This window comes from Ascaphus truei, chromosome 5 (genome assembly GCF_040206685.1).
Source record: "Ascaphus truei isolate aAscTru1 chromosome 5, aAscTru1.hap1, whole genome shotgun sequence".
In the NCBI taxonomy this organism is placed as follows: Eukaryota; Metazoa; Chordata; class Amphibia; order Anura; family Ascaphidae; genus Ascaphus; species Ascaphus truei.
This window is the reverse complement of record NC_134487.1, coordinates 39,351,488-39,379,032: the sequence shown is the minus strand read 5'-3', so window position 1 is coordinate 39,379,032 and position 27,545 is coordinate 39,351,488. Positions and strand designations below refer to the sequence as shown.

The following is a 27,545-nucleotide window of genomic DNA, read 5'->3' as shown; positions in this document are numbered from 1 at the left end:
CATTTTTAACATGGTTCCCTATAGGCTTAAGCTTGCTGCATGGTCACCGCTTTGAGCACAGCCAGGGTTAAGGTGCATACCCAGAAAACCACCCACAGACAGCTGTTTCGACCTTGATGGGTCTCATCAGTGTGGGTTGATTTTACTGGAATGCAAGAATATAAATATATATATATATATTATATTTTTTATTTTATTTTAATATTATATTATATTTTATTTTAATATTATATTATATAATAAATAAATATATATATATATATACACATAAACAACTTTGCAAAGTGTTGGATAAGCTGTTTTGGCGTTGTAAAAATGAACATAGGTATGCGTTGAATAAGCCATTCGTTGTAAAGCGAAGCGTTGTAAAACGAGGACTGCCTGTATACAACAAAAGACAGGAAAGCCCAATGCTACATCCAATGTGACAAAACACACCGTGAAATACTTATATATTCTCTTGGCCAAACCGTATAAGCCTGCAAGCCACATCAAGGTATGACCAGTGAGCAGGTCCTAACATTACCTGATAAAATTCTCATTAAGATAAGATTAAAATGAGAATTTTATCAGGTAGTGTTAGGACCTGCTCACTGGTCATGCCTTGTATGTGTGGCTTGCAGGCTTATAATGCTTTGACCAAAGGGTTTAACTAAATGACCCCTTTTCAAGAGAATATATAAGTATTTCACTGTGCATTTTTGTAGCATTGTGCTTTCCTGTCTTGTTGAATACAGGCTAGCATGTAATTGCTGTCTTGGGCAGCTCTCCATTGGAAGTGTACATCTCCTTGCTTTTCACACCCCATGAGTGTTCCTTTTGTCATGTGTGTTAGATTCAGGCTAAAGATCAAAAACAAAACCCCTTCACTTCTGAAGGGATCTGAAAATTCTTTGTAGGATTAACTAGCACTGTAGGACTTTTTGGAGGATATGTTCTCCCAAATCTGTTTTATGCTATAATTGTTAGGTGGTTTCCAGAGTATATACATTTGCAAGGGCCGTTACAACTTGTGTTTTGTCTATGGAGCCAATAAGGAGGAATCATCTGGTCATAGATTGATTTACTGGAAAGTTTGCAATACATGAGGAAATGCCCTTTTCTTTGAAAACGAAACTGATAGTGCAGCGAGGATGTGCTGACATAACATATATATTTTAGACTGATGATATGATAGCAGCAATTCTGGAATGTACGATAAGTCAAGGACAAGGCCTAGTATCATAAAGCCAGGCTATCATTTGTCCTTTATACACACCAGAAGAGGCCTGACTGTTAGTGGAAATTGGCTAATTTAACACTAATACGCATGAGATAAAATACACAACATGTAAACTGGAGCAAATAAACCCATTATGCTTTCCTGGACATGACACGGAGGGCAAAACCCTCTGTTGTCAATGTGGACCCGGAAGTAATAGAGTTGAATGGCCATGTTTTTCTATCCCAATTTGTCAAGGACTTCAGAGGAACCTGAAAGACTAGCTAAGCCTTGCAGTAATGGCTCTCTATATCTACTTATTTTTTTACTTTGTGTGCCCTGCGCTCAAAACACTTTATACACTGTGAGGGCTTCCACAGAGAAAACGGTCAATCGGTGCTTTTCTTCCTGAGGTCGCGCCCCCTCAATGCTGTGCATAGTGATATATCGTACAAGGTATTGTGGTGAGTGACCTCGGGAATCAGAGCAGTCATTGACCGATCTGCTCCAAAAGTGTGTTTCAGTTTGGGGTGAGTTGCACCTTTTAATGTATCTCTGCAAAAGTAGCCTACATTTACAGGTTAGTTCTCGATTATGGAGAACTGTCTCTCTTCCAGTTGAACCCTTTTTAAGTGCCCTAGACATAGCTGCTATGTAATGTCATCCCCTTCCGTCTGTATCCCCTGATCTCCTAGCTAGATTTCCCCAAAAATGCTAATTTTCTTAGAGATTCAGGGGATACAGACTGAAAGGGATCTCTTCTGTTACTTCATCAGTGAAGGAGCGATTGTGTGATCCAAGGGGCCGTGGTACTCTGACCCTGCAGCCTTCCATCGCTTAAAATGTTTAGTGTGTAGTACCTTTAACCCAGAACTCAAGCAACGGGGGGGGGGGGGGGGGAAGTAATATTCATTGTTCATTGTTCAACGTTAAAGGTACAGTCACAACTAGTTTACAAAAGTAAATAAAAACATTCTGAAAACACAATAGACTCGCACCTTTCTTCAGTTTTGCAATTAATAAAGGGGGCGGTTGTCGTCATAGTAACATAACAAAGATGACATGATTTACACTGGAATGATGTCACGGCTTCCTATTGGTCTGCAGGGCCCAAAAAATTTTGAAACAGCGGACATATTGGAAATCCTGGTAGCCGAGAAGAGTGGCTACCGGCACCTACTTCAGAAGTGAGTATCTCTATAAGCGGGGTGTCCCCGGATCTGGAATTAACTAGGTTCAGCTTCAGAGACCCCCTGCTTAAATGCAATTGCAAATACTTTAAAGCATTCATAGTCCAACATCCCTTAAGAGTATGCTGCAATGCACGGTGTGCCATATATTACTACACACTTCATATTGCCAAAGAGAAGTTCCACGTTTGTTTTTTGGAAACTATTTACCATGCAACTGCCTTCCGTTTTACTTGCTTCTGATTCTTGGGTAATCAATAAAGATTTCCTTTTTGCAACTGGGCTAACAGGTATTTTTAGCTTACTTCTTTTTATTGGGAACGTTGATAAAGTGTTTTGATCACCCTTATCAAGTGTGTCTCACTTTCACAGGAGCATTCTGGAGAGGTGGAAAGTCTGATCATTCATTTAAAAAACACTGCACTCGTCATCAACTTTTAACCCCATAAACCTACAAGGGTCATTGGGAATTTGGGGACAGGATGACACTACCTTTTAAAGTGAACTACAACTACACCTTTTCTAGTGTTTGCAGTGTTTTTTAGTTGTCATTCTAATAGCTATTAACATGTTGTACAAATAATTGTTGTCCGCTGCTTGGTAGGTATTTTCACAGATACAATTTAAGCCTTCAAAAACTGTTTTTTTTTTTGTTTGTTTTTTTCCGACAAAGTTTTTTATTAGGCATTAATACATTATAAACTGTATCATAGTTACATGCATATCTTGGCCTAATACAGTTTTTTAATTTTTGTGTAAACATCTTTCTTCCCTTGTGATGAATGCTGGGGAAGAAACAGAAAGAGAGGGGGGGGGTTAGGAGAGAGGGGTGGGGGGGGGGGAGTCCCGTCTTACTCAGTTTCCCATGGGGGGGGGGAGCGGGGGGATATTTCGGTCTTTGTCTCCTCTATCGGTAAGGGCCCATTTATTCTACCATTCGTGTCAGCCAGGGTTCCCATGTGTTATAGAAGGTTGTCGTCGTCATTTTCAGAAAGGCTGATAGTTGCTCCATCAGCATTACTTCCTGTATTCTTTTCTTGACCGTTTGCTTGGGGGGGAGACACCTTTCTCCATGCAGCCCCCACCGCACATCTGGCCGCCGTGAGAATGAAGGAGATTAATTTTCCTGTTTGTCGGTCAATGTTCTCTATTGGCCTGGCCAAGAGGTAGGTTAGCGGAACAATAGGTATTGTGAGGTCTGTGACCTCTAATTATTGACTGTAGGGTTTCCCAATATTTCTGGATTTCCGGGCATGACCACCAAATATGGGCCATATCTCCCTTTTGTCCGCAGCCTCTCCAGCATAGTTTTTTAAAAAAAAAAATTTAAGCCCACTAAGAATCTCTTACTCCATCTGTCTGTCCCTATTTGCTGCTAACCGTCTCAAAACTCAACAGAGAAACCAATTCTAGGAAAAGGGAGATCTTGCTAGCTATAACTATGGTAGGGGTAGGCAACTCCAGTCCTCAAGGGCCACCACCAGCTCAGGGTTTCAGAATATCCCTGCTTCAGCACAGGGCTCAATCAGTGGCTTTGACTGAGCCACCTGTGCTGCAGCAGGGATATCCTGAAAACCTGACCTGTTGGTGACCCTTGAAGACTGGAGTGGGTCACCTCTGAACTATGGTCCAATAAACAGTGGGGAAGGGCTCCATACGTATCAACTTGGTGATTGTGGCAGGGGAACAGCGCTTGTAGAATCAAAAAAACAGACTTAAAACAGGGGCGCAAGATTTTTCAGGGGGGGGGCGCGGCAGTTACAGCGGCCCCGCACTCTTCCCCCACGGAATTAAAATGAATGCCGGGGGATCGCGTGAGACCTCTGCAACTTCACCTACCTTGTCTTTGGCAACGTGACCTCATGTGACCCTGCGGCGTAATTTGAAGCCGAGAGCCGGGAGACAAGGTAAGGGAGGGAGAGGGAGTGGGGGGCGAGCAGGGTGGGAAGCTGATTGGGAAAGATTGAGCACACCCCACATAAAATGTAAGCAGGTGTGTGTCTGGGTGTATCTTTCGAAATGACTGTGTGGATGAGAAACTGTGTTAATCATTGTATTGGAATTTAGACTTCAATGTTTGTGTCTATGAATAAGTCTGTGTGTACTGTAGGTGCCTTACTAAATTTGTGTAGTTGGATTGGATTAAATACAGTAAGAAACTGGCATTAGGGGGCCAGAAGCTACAAGTGTACGTTTGCACCATGCTTTGTGTGGTGGCCAAAAAATAAATGTTTGGTTTATTATATTTACTTATAGCTGAGAGCCCCGGCGTTGCCCGGGATGTTTGTGGTGTGGGGGTGGCATTTGGGTGGTAGGGTGGGGAGTGGTCCACGCGGCCCATGGCGGTGTGCGGTGTGCGGTGGTACTGCTGCTGTGGCTGTACTGATGGTGATTGTATCGGGGTGCTGATTTGGGAGGGTTTGGTGTTGATGTGGGTGTGGCGATGGGGGAGCTGATGGGGGCTGAGAATGGCGGGGGGCAGAGAATGCTGATGTGGTGGTGCTGGGGATACCGTGTGTGTGTGTGTGCGCACGCGCGTGTCTACGTGTGTGTTGGAAGAGGGACGGACGGAGGTATGGGGCCGGAGAGGAAGGAATGTGTGTGGGGGGGAGCTGCTTACCTTCCAGCATACAGCCGGCAGCAGCTTCCTCCTGCAGCCCGGGGGAGTTGCACCCCAGCTCAAGTCATCTGCTAGGGAGGGGCGGGGATCGGACGGGAGCCGGAGGGAGAGCACAGAGTGATGTGGAGGGAGAGAAGGGGGGGGGCCGCACAGAGGGCATGTGGCGGGAGAGAGGGGGGGGAGCTGCACAGAGGGCATGTGGAGGGAGAGAGGGGGGAAGCTGCATGGAAAGCTGAGCCCGGAGAGCTGCAGAAGGCATGTGGGGGCTCCCTTCTGCAGGTGAGGCGGCGGCGTCGAGGAGCGGGCGCCGCTGCTCGTGGGTAGTGTTGCTGGAGGCACCGGAGAGGCTGGGGTTTGCGGTGAGGGGGAGTGGGGAGAGGTGAGGCGGTGGCACCGAGGAGCGTGCGGCGATGCCCGTGGGTAGCGGTGTCAGTGGCTGGTGAGTGTGACCAATGAGAGGTGTGCGGGGGCGGGCGGGCCAAGGGAGCAATCTGATTGGCCGGAGGCTGAGTGACAGACCGACGGACCAATCAGATTGCCCCTAGACACGGACGGTTTCAAAAATATAGATATAGATTGTTGCTAAGGTGATGTTTGTTTTAATCTTTTTTGTGTATTGAGCTATGTTTGAACACATTTTTTTTTATTCTAGTGCATACCCTCGATCACCCTCTATTCACGCGAGAGATAATTTTTTTTTTTTTGTAACCTTGTTCTCTATTTGCTTTCCTCCTTTAACTAATTATTTGAGGCAAAACATTTTTATTGCAAACTAGCTGAGAGACCCGGCGTTGCCCGGGATGTAAATGCGTAATAGGTAGTATTATTTATAAATGGTGGAACAATAGGTGACTATTTGTTGTAAAGGTTGGATAATAATGTTGAAAAGAAAGATGGAAGAAAATGTAATACGATGTTGTATAAAAATGGTTTATTGTAAACACACCACAGTACAATGTATATTTTGGTGACATAAGTGATGTAAAAATGTGAGGCGTGTGTCCTGCTAGGGTGTGAGGCGGCGGGTGTGTGGCGAGTGCGGGTGACAGCTGGTCAGTGATATTGTTGCGTAGGGGCAGGATGCACCAGGTGTGTGTCGAGTGTGTGGGGTGGGTGAGAGGCGGCGGGTGTGTGTCGAGTGTGTGGGGTGGGTGAGAGGCGGCGGGTGTGTGTCGAGTGTGGCAGGTCTGTTTAGTGCGTGCGGCGGCTGTGTGGCGCGGGGATGTGAGCGGTGGGCGGGTGAAAGGCAGAAGTGCGGGTGGGCGAAAGGCAGAGGCGGGAGGGCGGACGAAAGGCGTTGAAGGAGGGGAGGTGAGGTCGGAGGGGTGGTGGGGGGTGGTGAAGGGGGGCGGAGGGGAGGTCGGAGGGGAGGTGAGGATGGGTGGTGAGGGGAGGTGGAGGGGAGGTGAAGGGGGGGTGACGGGAGGTGGAGGGGGTTGCCGGGAGGTGAAGGGAGGGGGGGGGGGTGACAGGAGGTGAAGGGAGGGGGGGGTGACAGGAGGCGAAGGGGGGGGGTGACAGGAGGTGAAGGGAGGAAGGGAAGGGGGAGGTGGAGGAGAGGAAGGGGGAAGAGGGAGGTGGGGGAGGAGGGAGGAGGAGGGAGGAGAAGGGGGGAGGTGGGGGAAAGGGTGAAGGGGGGGGAGGTAAGGGTGAAGGGGGGAGGGGGAAAGGGGGTAAAGGTGGGGGAGGGGAAAAGGGGGGAAAGGTGGGGGAGGAGGGAAAGGGGGGAAAGAGGGGGGAAGGGGGTGGAGGGGGGGAAAGAGGGGAGAGGGGGGATGGGGAAAGGGGGAGGTGAGGAGGGTAAGGGGGGAGGTGAGGAGGGGAAGGGGGGAGGTGAAGGAGGGGAAGGGGGGGGAGGTGGAGGAGGGGAAGGGGGGAGATGGAGGAGGGGAAGGGGGGAGATGGAGGAGGGGAATGGGGGAGGTGGTGGGAAGGGGGAAGAGGGGGGAGGTGGTGGGAAGGAGGGGGGAGGTGGTGGGAAGGAGGGGGGAGGTGGGAAGGGGGGAGGTGGTGGGAAGGGGGAGGAGGGGGGTGGTGGGAAGGGGGGAGGTGAGAAGGGGGGGGAGGTGGTGGGAAGGGGGGGGAGGTGGGAAGGGGGGGAGGTGGTGGAAAGGGGGGGGAGGTGGGAAGGGGGGGAGGTGGTGGAAAGGGGGGGGGAGGTGGTGGGAAGGGGGGGGGGAGGTGGTGGAAAGGGGGGGGGAGGTGGTGGAAAGGGGGGGGGAGGTGGTGGGAAGGGGGGGGGGGGAGGTGGTGGGAAGGTGGGAAGGGGGGGAGGTGGTGGGAGGTTGTAAGGGGGAGTGAAGGGAAGGTGAAGGTGGGGTGGAGGGGAGGTGAAGGGGGGGGGGTGGAGGGGAGGTAAGGGGGGGGTGGAGGGGAGGTGGAGGGGAGGTGAAGGGGGGGTGGAGGGGAGGGGATGTGGAAGGGAGGGGAAGTGTAGTGAGGGGTGGGTGAGGGGAGGTGGAGGGGATGTGGAAGGGAGGGGAAGTGTAGTGAGGGGTAGGTGAGGGGAGGGGAAGGCCGCTCACTCACCCGTCCGGCAGCTCCCACGTGGATCTGAGGCGGGAGGCAGCGTGTTGTGGCCGCTCCCCCGCTGACTATAGCGGCGCCGGGGGGGGGTGGAGGGGAAGTGAGTGAGGGGAGGTGATCACTCCGCTCCCCCGCTGAGTGTAGCGGTGGAGGGGAAGTGAGTGAGGGGAAGTGAGTGAGGGGAGGTGATCACTCCGCTCCCCCGCTGAGTGTAGCGGCGCCGGGGGGGGTGGAGGGGAAGTGAGTGAGGGGAGGTGATCACTCCGCTCCCCCGCTGACTGTAGCGGCGCCGGGGGGGGTGGAGGGGAAGTGAGTGAGGGGAGGTGATCACTCCGCTCCCCCGCTGAGTGTAGCGGCACCGGGGGGGTGGAGGATGTGAGTGAGGGGAGGTGAAGGGGGGTGAGGGGACGTGAAGACCGCTCAGTCACCCGTCCGGCCGCTCACTCACCCGTCCGGCAGCTCCCACGTGGAGGGGGGGGGGGGGTGAAAGCGCGGGAAACAGGAAGAGGCGGAGCCTCCGGGACCGGTGGGGAAGAGAGCGGGAGATGTGCTGCTAACACTGTGAGCCCCGCTAATGTATGTAACACTGTGAGCCCCGCTAATGTATGTAACACCCCCCCCTCCTGTGTGAGTGTGTGACTGTGTGTGTGTGTGTGTGTGACACTGTGTGTGTGTGACACTGTGTGTGACACTGTGTGTGACACTGTGTGTGACACTGTGTGTGTGTGTGTGTGTGTGTGTGTGTTTGTTTTTTTTTTATTTTTTTTTTGGACCTTTGGCCCGTCACTCCGCCTCAGGCCAATGAGAGGTGTGGGGGGCGGGCCAAGGGGGTGGTGTGAGTGTGTGAGCCCAATGAGAGGTGTGCGGGGGCGGGCGGCCCAAGGGACCAATGAGATTGCCGCTAGGGACACCGGACATCCAGGCAGGCAAACATACAGTGCTTTCACTAATATAGTATATAAGAAAGATTGTCAAATCAACTTGGAGGCAAAACTGAAATGTACACGGAATAAAATGAATTTATAATGTGATGCAAAGGGGAGTTCATTGTCTGTCAGTGTTCTGCATGTGCTTGCACCACCAAAGCTCTCCTCTCTCTCCTCTCTCTCCTCTCTCTCCTCTCTCTTTCTTTTCTCTCTCCTCTCTCTCTCTTTTCTCTCTCCTCTCTTTCTTTTCTTTCTCCTCTTTCTTTTCTTTCTCCTTTCTCTCTCTCTCTTTTCTCTCTCTCTCTCTTCCCTCTCTTTTCTCTCTCTCTCTCTCTCTTCCCTCTCTTTTCTCTCTCTCCCTCTCTCTTTTCTCTCTCCCTCTCTCTCTTCTCTCTCTCTTCTCTCTCTCTCTCTCTCTCTCTCTCTCTCTCTCTCTCTCTCTCTTTTCTCTCTCTCTCTCTTCTCTCTCTTTTTTCTCTCTCTCTCTCTCTCTCTTCTCTCTCTTTTCTCTCTCTCTCTCTTTTCTCTCTCTCCTCTCTCTTTTCTCTCTCTCCTCTCTCTTTTCTCTCTCTCCTCTCTCTTTTCTCTCTCTCCTCTCTCTTTTCTCTCTCTCCTCTCTCTCGTCTCTCTCAGTATTTGCCACCGGTCTCCTCCTATGTAGTAGAAGCTATAGAGTCAAGCACAGGGTAACTGCTTGTGTATTCTGTATGATGTATTTGAGAGGAAGGAGCTTTTGCAAATGTTGCTGAGTCTGTGGGAATGAACCTTTTTGTATGAGAATTGACATGGTTGAACACACCCTGATATCTGTAACCTCAGCTTGACTGGGCATAACATAATTCAACATGTGTTTAGGAGTTCTGGAATTAGGAAGTGCAGCACTGTAATCCTTTTCACCAGACATTCAAGCGACATGTATATATAAAATTAATCATTTCACACAATTAGTCTTCTAATCTTCAAAAGACATGGCACTTATAACTGCATTGGCACGGAGACACCTTAGATCTGTTCTCCTATGCTTTGTTCCATTAAGCATATTTTTTCATTGAATATAATTAATACCATTCTTGAAATAAAGCTTGTTTCTGAATTGCTCAATTGCAAATGCCTTTGAATATACATTCTGTTGCTATTGACTGTAGCTAGTGGTTAGTAGAAATAAAAGCTGCAATGATTCTAAGTGATAATGATGGTTCTAACTCTTTGAAACATGACATTTACTGTGTTTTTTTTTAGACCAGGGGTGCCAAACATTTGCAGCTGCGCCCCCCTCCCCTTGCCTGCTTAATTTAAATTAAGAGTGCAGGGCCTCTGCAACTGCTGCACACCCCTAGAAAAATCTTGTGCCCTCCAGTTTGCTCACCCCTGTTTAGAGTAGGAGACTCGTTGTTATCGGCACTAGCCCAACCGTATGTATTCCGTGCATCAAAACCGTTTCATAGTCTTATGTTATTATATATGTTCTGTTACTATGCATTAACCTTTTCAAAGAAGCCTTTTTTATTCCTATAGCAATTATTTACAAAGTCACATCACCATCCTCTTTTGAAACAGGCTCTGGCACATCCCTTTTGAGGCCTGCCCCTTCTCTAGCAGTGCACCAATTGTCTAGTGACTGCCTGGTCACATGATCTTCCCCACAGAACTTTGTATCTTGGGTCCGCTTCTGCTGCACTGACAGTCATTTAGTGAACGCCCGTGCCGAATCTTCGCCGATAGATCGATGGCCAACTTAGCTAATCACATATCAGTGTTGTATTGATTATATTGGTGCACATATTGAATTTTTTTTTTTTTTTTTACACTGCAGCTTGAACTGCTGCTTTAATGCCTTACAAAAATCAGCCAAGCATAATGTTTCTTAATCTTCCTCTATAGCACTGCAATATGTACTCTGCATTGTATACTGAATTTTTCAGGCACAAGTCTCTGCCCAATAGAAGTTTACAATGCATTTGGATGGGGATTTTCTTAAGGTCACACACTTATGCTGGGATTCAAACTATGTACTGTACACATGCATTGGTAGGGACACTACCACTGTACTACTCCCCCCTGCCCCCCCAGCATACATGCATTTTTTTTATATATATATATATATATATATATTTATATTTATATATTTATATTTATATTCACAAACACAAACACAAACACAAAAACAAACACAAACCATAATACTGAGTTAAGTTATGGTGAGTAAAAAAAGTGACAAAAACCCTCCACAGCAAAGCAAATATGCAAATGTAAATACAACTGTATGCTCATCTGCATGTCTTAGGCAGGTCTGCAACCCCGCCTTTCCCCATTATCACCCAGCACTTCCACTGCAGCAAGGGATTCTGGGAAATGACATGCAAATGAGCACACAGTGCCACTTTTTGCTTCAAAAACCATTTTTAACATGGTTCCCTATAGGCTTAAGCTTGCTGCATGGTCACAGCTTTGAGCACAGCCAGGGTTAAGGTGCATACCCAGAAAACCACCCACAGACTCAGTATTATGGTTGGCCTATCCTTTAGCTTCTTTGCATACCCAGTTAATCAACCCCACACTGATGAGACCCATTAAGGTCGAAACAGCTGTCTGTGGGTGGTTTTCTGGGTATGCACCTTAACCCTGGCTGTGCTCAAAGCTGTGACCATGCAGCAAGCTTAAGCCTATAGGGAACCATGTTAAAAATGGTTTTTGAAGCAAAAAGTGGCACGGTGTGCTCATTTGCATGTCATTTCCCAGAATCCCTTGCTGCAGTGGAAGTGCTGTATGCTGGGTGATAATGGGGAAAGGCGGGGTTGCAGACCTGCCTAAGACATGCAGATGAGCATACAGTTGTATTTGCATATTTGCTTTCCTGTGGAGGGTTTTTGTCACTTTTTTTACTCACCATAACTTAACTCAGTATTATGGTGTGTGTATATATATATATATATATATATATATATATATATATATATATATATATTTTTTTTTTATTATTATTTTTTTTTTGTCTTGCATCTCCTTTTATTGCTATTTATTTATTTATTTATTTTAAATCCAATCTTTTAAGCATTGGTGTGGAAGTAAACTGCTTTTCCTCACCGAAGATCAATGCCATCAGCACAAAACAAGTCCTAGAAACGGGATCGCTTGTTTTATATGCCTATGGGGCAAGGGCACAGTGGGGAAAGATTCCATACAAGTCAACCTGACAAATCTGGCAGGGGCACAAGACTCCTAACCAAGAAATTATAGGCTTGCAAGTCCAGCAGTATGTAAGCATGTATGGATCTGCATGTATGCTTTGTTTGTCTGAATGTACATGTGCAAAACCATGTACATCATTCTCAGTTTAGACTTGTGTATCAAAGCCTGTGTCTGTTAGCTGTTCTGGTTGTGAATTGGGGCAGTGGGGTTAAAGACCATTAGGTGCTGGCATTGGGGGCTAGCAGATGGCAACCTGCTTTGTAATACATTGCTCTCTTTGTCAAATGATGCCATTTTTGAGATTAGCACAGGTTCCCGATTACTCAACCACAGCAGGAAAAGGGTGGTTTCGAGGAGCTTGATTTCAGTTTGAAGGTCAGGAATGCATTCTGTATGAGCACGGAGAGTCGTCGTTATTATAAAAGTAGTGCTTCATCAGTTCTAATGATGGCTGGAGAATGTCAACCAAAATAGTATGATGTCATGCTGCAAAAAAATTATTAATGTTAACGGACTGAAAATAAGTAAAATAAGACAGGAAAATCATTGGTAAAAGAATAAATCTTGACCACATAATTAGGAGTGGAACCTCTTTGAAGCCAAACAGACATGCAATGCATTCCAGATCTTTCCAGCATATTGTTGTTTTTTTTCACTAATACGTGAAAGATGCATTATTATTCTTTCAAACATAATCCTAACCTCAGCTAGTGTGATGTACCTGGGAATGTCTTGGCTGTTTGTAACACAAAGCAGAAGAGGAAACGCCTCCCTAAAGGTGTTACCACCACTCTTTAATATGACCTATTTTTAGAGAGCTCAAGGCAATGCCGTTTTTAAAGCAGGAAAAAAAATCTAAAGTTGTTTTGTTCTTTTATTTAAAATTGCCCAAGGCCAGCAGTATAGTGTTAGGATGGCAATCATCACTGGTCTGTTTTCCATGCAGACTACAGTATCAGAAAAAAGTCTGATCTTATAACGATGAGGTTCATTAGTAAACCTCAATGTCACCAGATGAGCGAATTTAGCAGCCATGCTAATTTAGGGTTTTGGATTCTTTTTTAAACCAGCATACCTGTTTAATTTTAATTAAAAATATGTATTGCATGATTGAAGCAGGGGGTCTCCAGAGCTGAACTAGGTTAATTTCAGCTGCGGGGACCCCCTGCTTCCTGAGATACTTACCTCTGTATGGGGTGCTGGTATTTGTGGAGTTTAAATGTACCGGTCACGCGGGCCAATAGGAAGCCGCACCGAATGGTGTCACTGCTTCCTATTGGCCGGCGTGATGTGAGACATTTTAAACGCTGCCATTGATAGGGAACTCGGCAACACTACGGAAGGAAGTATCTCTGGAAGCAGGGGATTCCTGGGGCGTTCAGCTACGGAGACCTCCATCAACCCTGTAATAGTAAAAAAAAATATGGCTTGTTGCTCTAAGAACAAAGTACACCATTAAAGAAAATCGCGTGGTGGGGAAAAACTAGAAATTACATTAACGTTCTACCGTACAATATTGTGAAAAAATGTAAAAAAAAATAAAATGAGGGAGGGGGAGCTTCCTCTATATGGAACATAGAGTTTAAGCATATCAGATACTTCTGTTTCTGTTTGATTAATGATTGTTTGCACAGTAAATATGAAGCCATCAACAAGAAAAGAAAAAACATTCACCTGTAGTGTTAAGGGCTTACAAATGTTCTCAGACATTGGATAAATATTTTATTTACAAAGGGAGGGTTTCAATGAGCTACATTTAAACACGCCACTGTCCTTTGTTCATGTATGTGCTAGTAGGAGCCGCCCCTTTACCGGAGAGCTTGACACCATAAAAAGAAATCATGCAGCCCTTTACTACATAATAGGAATGTTAATAGTTGGGAACAGAGTTGTTAAATATTGTTATTCTGCAGGTGAAGGTGAATTGTGCCCTGTGCTCATAACAATAATATTTCTATATTATGAAACCAGCTGACTGAAGCAGGTAGTGATATTCAAAATTGGAATGGTTTCTCTTAACATCTGTGTATATGTTAGAAAGGGGAAACATTGCGATGTTGTAACAACCTAATCTTTTGGGTCAACATTTTTAGATAAAATTGCTGATACTGTAAAAGCCATACATTTTTGTATGTACGGGACTTTAAGGTTCATTAGTTAATGTGAGTGAGCATCTTCATACATTATTTTCACAGTTTTGCAGGATACTCATGAGTGTAATTTCATTCGGCATCTGAGATATTCCGTTTTTGTTTGGTATAAAGCCTGTCTGTCTTTTACAGAGTTCTGAGTTTTATTGATGAGCTTGTTTGTAAACTGTGTGAACTGCGATTTTGGAGAGGGGTTTGATTTCCCTTTTTGTCTGGTGTCAGGGTGTTTTGCATGTGCTTGCACTACCAAAGCCCTGTCTCTTTACCCCCACTCCCTTATTGGCTCACTAATTTTAAAGGCCAGGTGGGATTAGGGTAAAGAAAAAAAATGAATTTACAAACACTTCCCCCATTCAGAAGCCCAAATTACAGGTTAGAAGCAGGGGGCCTCCGGAGCTGAAATTGTTAATTTCAGCTCCAGGTAAACCCTGCTTCCCGACATAATTCCCTCCATAGCGGTGCCGGTATCTCTGCAGTCAGGGAAACTGTGTGCTTTACATGATGGTGTCTTTAAATGTCATGCAGGCCAATAGAAAGCTGTGGTGTCATCCAATCTGGCTTCCTTATTGGCAAGTGTGACTGGGGGGTGTTTAAACTTCACAGGGATATCGGCAGCATCTATGGAGGGAAGCATCTCTGGAAGCAGGGGCTCCCCAGAACTGAAATTAACACCGTTCAGCGCCAAAGACCAAACCTGTAATAAAAGAAAATGTTTTTCTGCTCTCAAGATCAGCATCTATGAATGTCACACGAGTGAAAGGAACCGCAATCTATATAGAATCTAAAGATCTAAAAGTTCGGTAATATTGTTTTGATCTTGAAAAATCTTTGCTGGTTGTGGTACTTTTTTGATTAAACGAACAAGGGCATAACTCATAGCTGTTGTGAGCTTTTGAGATGATCAATGACCTCTATTCCACGTAAATACTGAATCAAACTGCGGATTAAAATCAACATTACATCTTTTAACAGGATGTCTTGTGATGTGTAAACGTATACTTTTTTTTATGTCGGACACTATATTTGTGCCAAATCACTTTTTTCTTTGTAGACTCTACAAAAACCTTGTGCTCCAACATATCCTGAGACAAATTAGATAAAGTTGGTGCAATGCTCGAGGCATTGGTAATGATTTTAGATGAACAATTGTTCAGTTTAAATGCAAATGTGCCATTAGAATTTCATGAACTGCAACTTACCCAGCTGTTGTGTTTTTGTTCATTATGTCCCGATGTGATTTTGGAACATGTTATTTCTTAATGCAGGTTACGCATTACAAGCAGTATCCACCAAATACGAGCAAAGTATATTCCTACTTTGAGTGTCGGGAAAACAAGACCGAAAACTCCAAATTAATGAAGGTGAAATATGAGGAAACGGTCTTCTATGGTTTGCAGTACATTCTCAAGAAGTACTTAAAAGGTATTTGTTCTTTTTTTTCCAGATTAAGTATGGGTGAGCAGACATGGAAATGTGGCCCCCATTGCAATAATCTATTCCAAGTTTTAGGCGTTGCCTCCTCCAGCACTTGATAGGCATCCAAGTTGTTGTGTTGTGTAAATATAGTCCTCTTAAATGTATCATTCCTTTTAAAAAATGAAAGCGAAACTGTTTCATGCTTGTAGGTGAGATGTTGCAATGCTTTGACCAAATAAGCACTCGACTATATAATTGTCTATTTTTTTATTTATTTTTTATTATTAAATGAAACTACTTTTGTGGCACTGCCATACCAAAAAAGTCATGGATATATAGATTGTTGTTTTTTTTTTGTTTTTTTTAATAAACCATATTTAATTTTGAATTCAATCAATGACACTGACGAATACAAACATTTGAAAATGTTTGTTTTGTTCTTTGCTGTATTATTTAGACGTTTGATGCTCTTTCAACAGGGAAAGTGGTGACCAAAGAAAAAATCAGAGAAGCCAAAGAGATGTATCGCGAACACTTTCAGGTTGACGTTTTTAATGAAAAGGGCTGGAATTACATTCTGGAGGTACAGTACGCTGAGCGTTTTTTTTTTATTTATTTATTTAAAGTTGAAAAGTAATTCTATATTTCACCATCAAAACACTACTTTAACGTTTTTAATGTTCATCTTGTTTGTAGTGTATGTACCTGTCCACATTGCTGCTGTAGAAGCCTGCAATGCAATGGTACAGTATGGGCAGCAACAAAGATGTTGATGTAGCCTAAGGCTACTTTTCATGTCTGGGGTGTGAGGTACAGTACATCCAGTTCTTTGTAACACCACAGGGAGGGAATTCTAGTGTTTGCGTGTTGGAGATGATTGTGGTGCGGCTCAGCAGCTGTATTTAATGTCTTTAATTAGACCACTTTAAGTAGTTTATTCTTTGATTATCCTGAAATTCAGAGGCTAACAGAGGGATCCTGGAAATTAGGGGCCAGGTGTACCAAGTGGTGGTAAGCCATAACCTTACTGCCAATTGAAGTGAATTAACTTTTAGGTGTCTTTAACTTGATATGCTTGGTAAATATGGCTCTTAGGTAGGGAATTCTTCAACTCAGTATCTTGAAAGTAGTCAACACAGGAACGTTCTCTGTTAACATAATCGGACCTTCTACATCCCCCTTCTATATTTGATATATGCTGAAGCAATCGCTCAGGCTTTTTTGGGCTGTAAATCCCCATTAATTTAATTGAGCTTTTCGGACGAAAATGTCCCAAACGGCTAATTTGGCGTATACATGGAATAAGGCCCTGAATGTTCTTGAATTCAGGCTCCATACGCTACTCTGAGGCAATATCAATGCATGTTTATTTTTTTATTTATTTTTAAATCAACACTACAAAACTGGAATTTAAAACTGGGCATATACTAGTTTTTATGTAGGAATGGAATTCTGCAGCTTCTCACATTCTAGAACAGAAAGAACATATGAAGGACAGATGGAACTTTCTGTTTTTGATTCCATTGCTTTGTGTTTATACTGAAAGAATGTGTTGCTTGTGCCAGAGCATTGCAATTTTGGTGCGAATTGCTGCTTACGTTTGAAGACTTACTTTTACAGAAATATGATGGCCATCTTCCCATTGAAGTGAAGGCTGTGCCCGAGGGCAGCGTCATCCCCAGGGGAAATGTACTCTTTACAGTAGAAAATACAGATCCTGAATGCTACTGGCTCACCAACTGGATTGAGGTTTGTTTGTTAGTTTTTTAATTCTCATCTCCATATGACTCTCTTTGCTTTCGATACCTTTTTATTACTTGTGATGGTATTTGGAAACTCGCTGACTTAAAACAAAATATTTGACATTTGAATAATTGTCCTTTTATCCACCTGCAAAAGAGACTTGTATGGTCTCAAAAGTTAATCTGAATATCTCTTGTTAATTGCTTAAAAAGTAAAGCTGTTGACAAAACAATCCGCTTTAATTTATTCTGTTCAATTTTAGACATCTTGGTTTTTTATTTTTTATTATTGAATAATGAATGTTGGCTAAAAAAAGAAACTTTTTTTTTTTTTTTCCATTACTGAATTTCATTTAATATTATCCTACTAAGAAATAGAATGAAAAGAAAGCACAACCTCTACGCTATACCCCAAGTGCTGTGATGCAAAAAGTGTGTGAACTTTTAATACTATTTTAGTGATAATATATCAATACATACACATAGTAATGCGTATGTAAATGTGGGTGTATTTAGTGACCACCTCTAAAGATTGAAGTCCTGCAGTCAGGCCGTCACCAGGATTGTCCAGATCCTATGTTGGTCTTGACAGAAAATTGTCCTCCTCAGCGCTGTTCTTCACAAATCAGTGCTCAGTGACATATATGTAAAAAAAACAAGAGACAATAAAACGGTGTATAGTATTATACTGTATAATACAGGACAATTATTCAGTGGTTTATTTGGGTAGATTCCCCACCGATTAAACAAGGGAATGACAGTTGATAGAAATGAAACTGCAACTGTTAGCGACAACAAACATGGGAGATAGACTTCGGCAACTAGTTTTTAGGGAATAATCCCCAAGTATAAATGATTTCTATTTTCACCCTTCATGCAGTGCACATAGATATATACATTGAATGTGATCTTATAACTCACAATGCAATACTGGTCTTTTAACGTTGTCACAATTGTATGGAAGTTGTCTCAATGGTGATATGAGAGAGGAAAAAAGCAACATCCATAAGATAACTAAAATGTCATAAAACGGACACCAGGAGTGTCACTCACACATTATTTCATCCTTTTAAAGCCTTGTAAAACAATTGAACCTAGTTGGTGATTGTCTGGATAGTCCCTTTTGTCGAGCCCCTCTGGTCTCCAGTCTGTGGACCCTCTGGTCAAACCTCCACCGACGTATTCCAGCTGATGGGCCTGACTGTGTCCGTGTGGGGCTTGTGCAGGGGAATCTCTTCCATGTTTCCCTCCGCTCTGCTCCGACGTCACTCGGTGCTCTCACACACGCCGATTCCCAGAGTGCAAGGCAGCAAGTAGCCACAGAAAATCCAAATGGCAGTGCAACCAGGCTAGTTAGCAGGCATAGGATGCATACAACAATCACCCTACGCATTTTGTAAGCGTGGCTTACTTCATCAGAGGTATATTGAATAATTGCACTTTATTATACTATACTATACACTGTTTTCTTTTCTCTTGTTTTTTTTACATATTGCACTGATTTGTGAAGAACAGCACCGAGGAGGACAATTTTCTCTACTAAGAAATAGATCGATTTTAATAAGCGTGTTTCAATATATAGAGACACTTACAAGGCAGAATCTGTGCATTGTTTGGGTTGCTGTAGAACCCTCCCAGAGAGCCTTTAGAAGTTTGCCTCCCTCTATTTCAAGTATGATTGGCTATTTCCAAACACCACATTCCCTCTATTCATTTAACTTTCCCCTGTGAGACCTCTTAGGCCTCGTCCCACTGATCGCATCTGCTTGCGCTACAGCGTGCACGAACAAGATACAATCCCAATCACTGCCTGCGTGCACCTACTGAAAGCGCCATACGCAACCACATTTGCCCAAAGACCAATGTGTCTTTTGGCACGGCGACAGAGTGCTTTTAACGTCGCGGCGGTTCAGCCAGTGAGAGCGAACCAACCGCGTGATTTCATGACCGCGCCCCCGACAAAAATCTTGTCTTTGCTCCCCCTGCTCTTCTCTGCACGCGCGTCCCATCGCAGCTTAAACTGCTGCGCGCTCCGACACGCGCAGGGAGCAGGGAAAGAGCTGCAGGTTAAAGTGTGTGTGTGTGTGTATGTATGTATGTATGTGTGTGGGGGGGTGGACTGCACCACGATCAGATCCTGCCCCTAATCAAGCAGACCACACATGCCAAAATGTCCTCAAATAAACTTGCTAGGAAGTGATTTCAAATTGTACATAAACCTTTTGTCAATAGGTAACACAAACAAACATTGCGATAAAGACATGCTTGCATGATTGTTGCTTCATTTGCCTTGTGTAAAATAGATCACTAATGATTTAAACGTGTGTGTGTGTGTGTGTGTGTGTGTGTGTGTGTGTGTGTGTGTGTGTGTTACACAGGCAAAAATATGCCCCATTTTGTTTGTTACTGTCAGCTTTAAAGTCCTTTTTACTCACTTTGGACATCCTTTTCTTTACTGAAAATATCTCAATGCTGTCGTTCTTCCTGATTGGGATTTTGCCTGTATTTGATGTCCATTATAATGCGATGTTTCTTTATTGATGTAGACCATCCTAGTCCAAACATGGTACCCAATCACCGTGGCAACAAATTCAAGAGAGCAGAAGAAGATTCTGGCAAAGTATTTGCTAGAAACATCTGGTAACTTGAAGGGTTTGGAGTATAAATTGCATGACTTCGGCTACAGGGGAGTTTCTTCACAAGAGGTAACATATTTATTGGTTTTCCATGTTTGCCCAAGTATTTGTGTTTAATATTAGCAAGTGATATTTGGTACGTTGAGCTTAGGTTTCAAAAAGACGTAACAGTACACTGGCGACACACTTTATTTGAGCTTGGCTAGTCCCACGAATTCGGGTATACCCGGGTGTATTGAGGTTTGTGACTGTTTTCTGCCCGAGTACAGTGAGTTATTTTTCAGGCAGGGATTGAAGCATTTTATTCCCGCTGGCTGCAATACTGCACAGTATATATATATACACTGCATTACAATTCATGAATTTATGCCATCTGGTAGACACCCGAAGCATTGCAGCCTATTAAATCCTAATCATCCTCATTTAACAGATCAGCCGCCCATCAGCCAGGCATGAACCCAGGCTGGGAAGGCAAATGCAACGGGGCTTGTCAGAGGTGAGGAGCGGCGCATTCCAGGTATCTGCCAGGTACATACCGGGTATTTGCTCGAATAAAGTGTGTCGGTGCAGTAAATATTGCCATTTAATCAGGTTTTATGTAGTGATCATTTCCGTTTGATTTTTATGGGTTTCTAATATGGAAATATCTAGTTTCACATTTCTAAAACTCTGGCTAGTTTTTGAATGGCTGCCTTTTCTCCTAAGAAACGTAACAGGAATGAGTTATTTGTGTATGGAAATGCTTGGGGTAAAAGGGGACGATAGACAGCACTCTGATAGTGTTAAATATATGCAATTGCAGGGTGCACGGAACAAAAGGGGACCCTTATTCCCCTATATAGTACTAACAAATCTACGTAAGTACCAGCACTCACTGTCTAATAGCCTCAGTGGCTCTGCTCCTTCAGCTGCTCGTGTGGAGTGCTGAGGGGCACATTGGTATTAACCACCTGGATTTACCATCTATTTAAGGATAGTATAGTGTTCCATCCCTACTGGTAACTCCATTTATTCATCTACTGGGCTAGCTACTGATGTGGGCTTGTTTGCTCACCCTGGCTGTTTGCACCTTTGTAGCCTCTAACACTCCATTTTCAACTGTATATTGGAGTGTTTATACACGAGAGGTGATTTTGGTGCATATGTTACTTGATTTAATTTATTTTTATTCTTCTATTACACATTTTCTTCGGTAATATATGTTATAAGTATATAATAGTATTAAAAGTTATATTATAAATTGGTAGTGTGCATTTAAGTGAATTTTCTGTGTGTGTGTGTGTGTGTGTGTGTGTGTGTGTTGCGCAATTTCAAGAAGTATACTTCTGGCCCATTGTTAAAGCATATGACGTTAGCAACCATGGATCATCAGCACAAACATATGATCCAGGAATCAAAATATATCGTGGTAGATGGTTAATTAGCTTTATTTTACTTACTTTGTAACTCTTCAGACTGCTGGGATTGGCGCATCTGCTCACTTGGTGAATTTTAAAGGAACGGACACTGTAGCAGGGATTGCATTAATAAAAAGATATTACGGAACAAAGGACCCAGTCCCAGGATTTTCTGTCCCAGCTGCTGAACACAGGTACAGTTGTTTTACGATTTTAATGTCCACCAAGCCATTCAATTGTATTGGCGTTCCAAAACTGCATGGAGTTCTGGAAACGCATTTCTTAAGCAAATACCTTTAGATTGGTTGTTACCGGGAATTCCATGCTATAATGTTTAATTTCTAGATTTGTGTTTGTAATGTGTTTTGGTTGGTTTGATTTGTAAAACATTCTGTTTGTATTTTTTATTTCCCTTCTCTACGCTGCTTGTGGCACTGCAGAGTACAAGCATTCAACATGTTGGAGGTGTTAAATGTGGTCTGAGACCAAATAAATGTTTAGGCCGTTCATGCTGTACAGCATAACAATGAGGAGTATGTCATATTTCCACCAATCAACAGCCCCTTATCGTTAGAACTAAAATCCCTTCTAAGAGCTACATTTATATTACAGTGCAGCCTTATTCCCCAAGTGTTAGAATATATTTACAAGGCGCCAACACCTTCCATAACGCAGTACAATAGGGTTGGAGGATGAAAAACATAAAATAAACATTAACAGACATTGTTACAGTAGGTAAGACGGGTTGTCCCAAGGAGCTTACAATCTAGAAGGAAGGATAAGGAGAAACAAGGTACGGGGTAGATCAGAAGCATGGTGTGTTTCGTATAGCTGCTTGTTGTTTGAAGGAGTTGAGATTTGGTAATTTGTGGGATTGTGCGGAGGTGGTACTGTGAGAACTGGGTAATGTGTGACGATACAAATGCTTCAATAGACATCTGAGATACTCTACCCAAGACAAATAACAAAGCCGTTGTAACATATGTATCAGGCATTACTGAAACATGGTGGGATGAAACTCATGACTGGGCAGTTAATTTAGCAGGTTCTTTTTTGTAGGGATCAAGCAAATAGAATAGGTGGTAGAGTATGTTTATACGTCAAACCAGATTTGAAACCTATTCTAAGATGATAGTGACAAAAAGTAGAGACTTTGTAGATATAAATTAGCAGTGGAGGTAAAAGTACAACCTTTATTTTTTTGTGGGATATGGTATGAAAGCCAAAATACTTTGCAAATGGAGAAGGCGTCAAAACTTGGTCTTGTTTGCATACTGGGTGATTTTAATTATCCAGGCACGCTGAAGCAATGAGATTAGCATTACAACTAAAGGAAACAGAATTTTGGGGGTGTTGCAGGAACAATGTAACGACACATGGGTGATCTGAACAGGCTTGTTCAGCCATAACAACATGGAACACAAAATAACAGAGCTTTAACTTCATCATAGATAAATCAACAAAAAAATAAGTCCTTGGCAGGGCTGTGCCAATTTTCCTAGAAAGGGCGGTTCAAGTCCAGGATAGAACACAGAGCCAGGATCCGTGTCCCAATGTAATATTTGCCCTTTGGCAAGCTGCTCTCCCACCAGAGTTTCAGGATATGCTTCTCTGATTCAGACAGGAACTCTGAAAGTGGGTGCTCTGGGTTCTAACGAGGAAGCTGGGACCTGTTTAATTAACCCAGCCTTTTCTCAAATTGGGATAAACCAGGTCACTGCTGGACTCCAGACCTACACATAGGGTGAATTCACTTTGCCTTGGGAGACCTGTCACAGGGGGTCTAAAAGACTATAACATGACCCAAGTTATTGAGGAAACAACCAAGAGGGGAATTGATGGATTTGGTAATGTAGAAGTAATAACAAATATGAATGTCTAGGAACATTTGGGAAACCATGATCAACCCATTATTATACGGGTTCAATAAAGACTTTACATTTTAGGCAGATTTTAATAAACTAAGGAATAATCTACATGGATAAATTGGGGTGACATTTGCAGGCAAAATGTGGAAGATAAATGGGCAGTCTTTAAAACGTTAAGTATACGTATTGTATACTCTTGGGTCATATATAAAAGAAACAAGTCCAATCCAATGTGTTTAAATAAATAAGCAGGGGACGAAATGGAAAGGAAGCGACTAGCTTTTAGATTCTGAAACTCAGAGGCATCATATCAGAATTGATGAGGAATGCAACAAATTGCAAAAGGGCAATCTCATTACCAAAAATTGAGAATGGGAAAAAGGATTGCAATAGAAAGGAAGATCAACCCTAAAAAATTATTTGTGTACCTTAACAAAGATTAGAAAAGAATCTAGAACCATTTCAGTGTGAGATGTGCAGGCAAATTATTGGAGTTCAGGTAAAATCAAAGGTATTAAATTAATTTGCCTCTGTTTACCAGGGATGACGCAATTGCAACAGGAGGAATCCGCAACCTCTATATTAATGAACAATTGGTTAACTGAGGAAGAAGTGTATAGGTGGCTTGATAAAATAAATAAAGCACCTGGCCCGATGGCATACATCCAAGGGTTCTTAAGTAGTTAAGTAGTAGCCAAACAATAACATTTATATTCATGGACTCAATTTCCACAGGCTCAGTACCACAAGATTGGCATAAAGCAGACGTGGTGCCTATATTTTTAAAAGGGAGCTAGATCACTACTGGGACATTAGACCTGTAAGCCTTGACATCAATAATGGGGAAGCAACTTGCAGGTTTCGTACAGGATAATATTCCTTTAATACTTAATGGATAGCAAAATTATTATTATTAATAGTCAGCATTGATTTGTGAAGGATAGGTCATGCCAAACCAACCTTATCAGTTTCTTTGAGGAGGCAAATAGGAATTTAGACCAGGGTAATGCAGTTGATGTGGTCTACTTAGATTTTTGCAAAGGCTTTTGATATGGTGCCACACAAGGTTAGTGTACAAAATAAAGGTAATTGGTCTTGTTAGAAATGTTTGCACCTGGTTTAAAAAGTGGTTGAAGGGCAGACAACAGTTGTCATAAATGGAATCTTTTCAGGTTGGGCTACAGTTGTTAGTGAAGTACATCAAGGATCGGTTATCGGACCAGTGCTTTTTAACTTCATTATTAATTACCTTAAGGTTGGCATAGAGCGCAAAGTGTCCATCTTTGCTGATAACACTAAACTGTTTTAGGTAGTATATTCAGAGCGGGGTGTAATTTCTCTCCAGAAGGACTTGGATGGACTGGAAACTTGGGCGGGTAAATGACGCATGTGGTTTAATACAGATAAATGTACGTTTTATGCATTTGTGAAGCATGAATACACAGGCTACTTCCAAATTAAATAGGGAAATTAGGCCAATCCTTGATGGAGAAGGATTTAGGAGTACTTGGAGATGGCGGACTTGGCAATAGTGCACAAGGTCATGCAGTAGCTGCAAAGCCAAATACGATCTTATGTTGCATTAAACGGGACATGGATGGAAGGAAAGCAAGCATAATAATGACACTGTATAATGGATTAGTAAGATCACACTTTGAATATGGAATACTGTTTTGGGCACCACTCCATAAAAATACCTTGTGGAACTAGAAAAAGTGCAGAGAAGAGCCACGAAATTAATAAAGGGGATGGAAAATCTGACTTATGAGGAGAGGCTAGTTAAATTTAGATTTGTTTACATTAGAAAAGTGTCATCCAAGAGGGGATATAACTAGATACAAATATATTCAGGGCTAATACAATGAGCTTTCAAAAGAACCAATTATCCCAAGGGCAGTACGAATGACTTGAAGGAAATGAGACTTTACCAGCAACGAAGGAAACGGTTCTTAACAGTAAGGGCAGTTAAAATGTGGAATTCATTACACATAGACTGTAATGGCAGATACAATAGATATCTTTTTAGAAAGATATACAGGGATATACCAAATAAGTAAACATGGGAAGGATGTTGGTCCAGGGAGAAATCTGATTGCAATTATTGGAGTCGGAAAGGAATTCATTCCACCCCCTCCGCCCCCCCCCCCCCCCCCTCTACTTATTAGACGACCTTGGGTAATGTTTCACTGGAATTTTTTATTTGCTTTTCTCTGGATCAAAATACTATAAATACAAATATAGGATAAGTAGCTGTCTTCTAAATTGAACACAGATTGAACTATATGGCCATGTCTTTAACTTCATCTACAATTTAACATCGGAAGGTGGCTGACGACCTTTGGCAGCCCTTTGCTGCTAACTCGGTTGTTTTTTGTAAGAGCGTTTGAGATGAAGTGAAACCCGCAGAGTATAACCGCTATAACCCAGTTTAAAATTCAAAAACTATAAGCGTGATTGATATTTAGGTTTTGGCTAAGGTGGCTTTGAAGGTAAGGCCTGGTGGCTATTTTTATCTATCCACGTGTCCTGCTTTGTCAGAGCTGGAAGACCCTTTATGAACCATTTATTGTATGGGCCATAGGGTGTCTTCTGGAATAGCACAGCTTAGTAAATAGCGGTCAGTGTGGTTGGGGATCTATCCTCAATTATGAGGCGTCTGCATCGGGTTGGTAGCGTGTATATTTGCGCATGTGTCTCATTCATACTTTTAGATTGTACAATGTTCATTTTCTAAATCTGCTTTAAGCAAGAGGCCATCAACTGAAGTGTGTTGTGTAAGTAAAATGTTTTTCACAGCTACCTCCCTGTTCATATTTTTCAGTACAATAACCGCCTGGGGAAAAGACCGCGAGAAGGATGCTTTTGAGCATATTGTAAAGCAGTTTTCCAATGTGCCAGTGTCTGTGGTCAGCGATAGCTATGACATTTACAATGCATGTGAGAAAATATGGGGGGAAGATTTAAGGAGTTTAATTGAATCAAGAAGTGCAGAGGCACCGCTAATAATCCGACCGGATTCTGGAGATCCTCTTGACACCGTATTAAAGGTAGGAAGTTCTATATAGTATTATCCCGATGTACGGCTCGATGGAGTTTTATTTCTGCAGCATTTCTTTAAGGATTTGGGGATAATCTCTGGCATAAATCTCAAGTGCCCTCGCTTTACCTAGTATAGAGCAGTATGTACAACATATTTGTTTTGTTAACAATTGGCGTGTGGTGTTGTATAAAGCTGTCATTTTTGTGTTCCAGGTTTTGGACATTTTAGGGAAGAAGTTTCCCATAGAAGAAAATTCAAGAGGCTATAAGCTTTTGCCACCTTACCTTCGTGTCATCCAGGGCGATGGGGTGGATATCAATACTCTACAAGAGGTAAAGTGTGTTTAATGTCTATGTATATTGAACAACTTTTTTTGGGGGGGTGGAGGTGGAATAAAAATCTCTTATAACCTCCTAAAAATTAGTTGCAAAATGGACAGAAAGCCAATACATGTGTTGTGCTCGCTGGCATGTCCACAAATGGAATGTTTTAAGTGCGGTTTGTATACCGCATGTTTATAGATGCAGCCCCCTACTGAAAACTGTCACCAAACTATTTGGTTACTATGGAAAAAAGTGTGTAGTCTATATTATTATTAATTTTTTTTTTTAAGGGTATGAATTGCCTACCTTTAAACCAATGAAAAATGTCATTCAGTTGTGACTAACTGGTGGGTTTTTATAAGTACTGCATAATAATCTAACTTCAATTTAGCCCAAATGCATTGTGTTTTTGAACTTTGTGTGCAAACATGTTGCATTGTAAAGGTTACAATGTTCTTACAGTACATTTCGCCCATGTTGGGTTACATATTATTGAAGTAAAAACAGGTGGGGCTATCCTGCGTTATGAAAAACATGCTGGTTTATTACTAGAAGTTTTTGCTTTGTATTCATTTATTATTTTATTTATTTTTAATTTTTTGCATTCTGTCCATTCGATACGGACTGCTACATACACAGTGTATACAGTATAAACATACTGTATAGAAAAAATACAAATGTAAAGTAAAGGAGTGTTCTTCACAAAATAATTATGTAAATAAAGGTGGTGGTTAAAAATGTAATCCTCCCCTTCAATCTTATCAATTAGATTACAAACTGTCTGGATTTAAAACTGCTTATTTTTAAACACCAGCAGATCCAGTTGCAGCAATGTTGGTTCTGATGGTGTTACAGCTGTACAAGAGCTTTCTGAAGTGTTCAGCTGTGAACTTGTTTATTTATTTATAAAATATTTTACCAGGAAGTAATACATTGAGAGTTACCTCTCGTTTTCAAGTATGTCCTGGGCACAGAGTAAAACAAATAATACTTGGTTACAAATACAGTTACATAAATGAACAGGGTATCTACTATATATTTCTGAAAGCACTGTATGCACCTCTCATTGGCCTGAGGCAGAGTGACGGGCAAAAACACACACACACACACACACACACCCCCCCTCACACACACACCCGGGGTCAAGGTAAGTCACCCACCGTCTCCCACCCACGCACTGTCACCCAGTCACCCACCCAGTCACCCACACACCCACCCAGTCACTTTCACCAAGTCACCCACCCACTCAGTCACCCACCCACTTAGTCACCCAAAAACTCACTTAGTCACCCACCCACCCCCACACACCCACCCACACACC

General features: G+C 42.8%; 1 protein-coding gene across 3 annotated transcripts in view; it reads left to right on the top strand.

Moving 5' to 3' along the window:
• NAMPT (nicotinamide phosphoribosyltransferase) overlaps positions 1-27,545 on the top strand; it is a 44,784-nt gene that overhangs the window by 5,864 nt on the left and 11,375 nt on the right. For all 3 annotated transcript variants that reach the window (XM_075599697.1, XM_075599698.1, XM_075599699.1), the window contains exons 2-8: positions 15,068-15,224; positions 15,698-15,801; positions 16,839-16,967; positions 19,507-19,665; positions 21,051-21,187; positions 25,683-25,908; positions 26,114-26,233. In XM_075599697.1, coding sequence (XP_075455812.1) covers positions 15,068-15,224; positions 15,698-15,801; positions 16,839-16,967; positions 19,507-19,665; positions 21,051-21,187; positions 25,683-25,908; positions 26,114-26,233 — 1,032 coding nt within the window. The remainder of the gene's footprint in view (positions 1-15,067; positions 15,225-15,697; positions 15,802-16,838; positions 16,968-19,506; positions 19,666-21,050; positions 21,188-25,682; positions 25,909-26,113; positions 26,234-27,545) is intronic.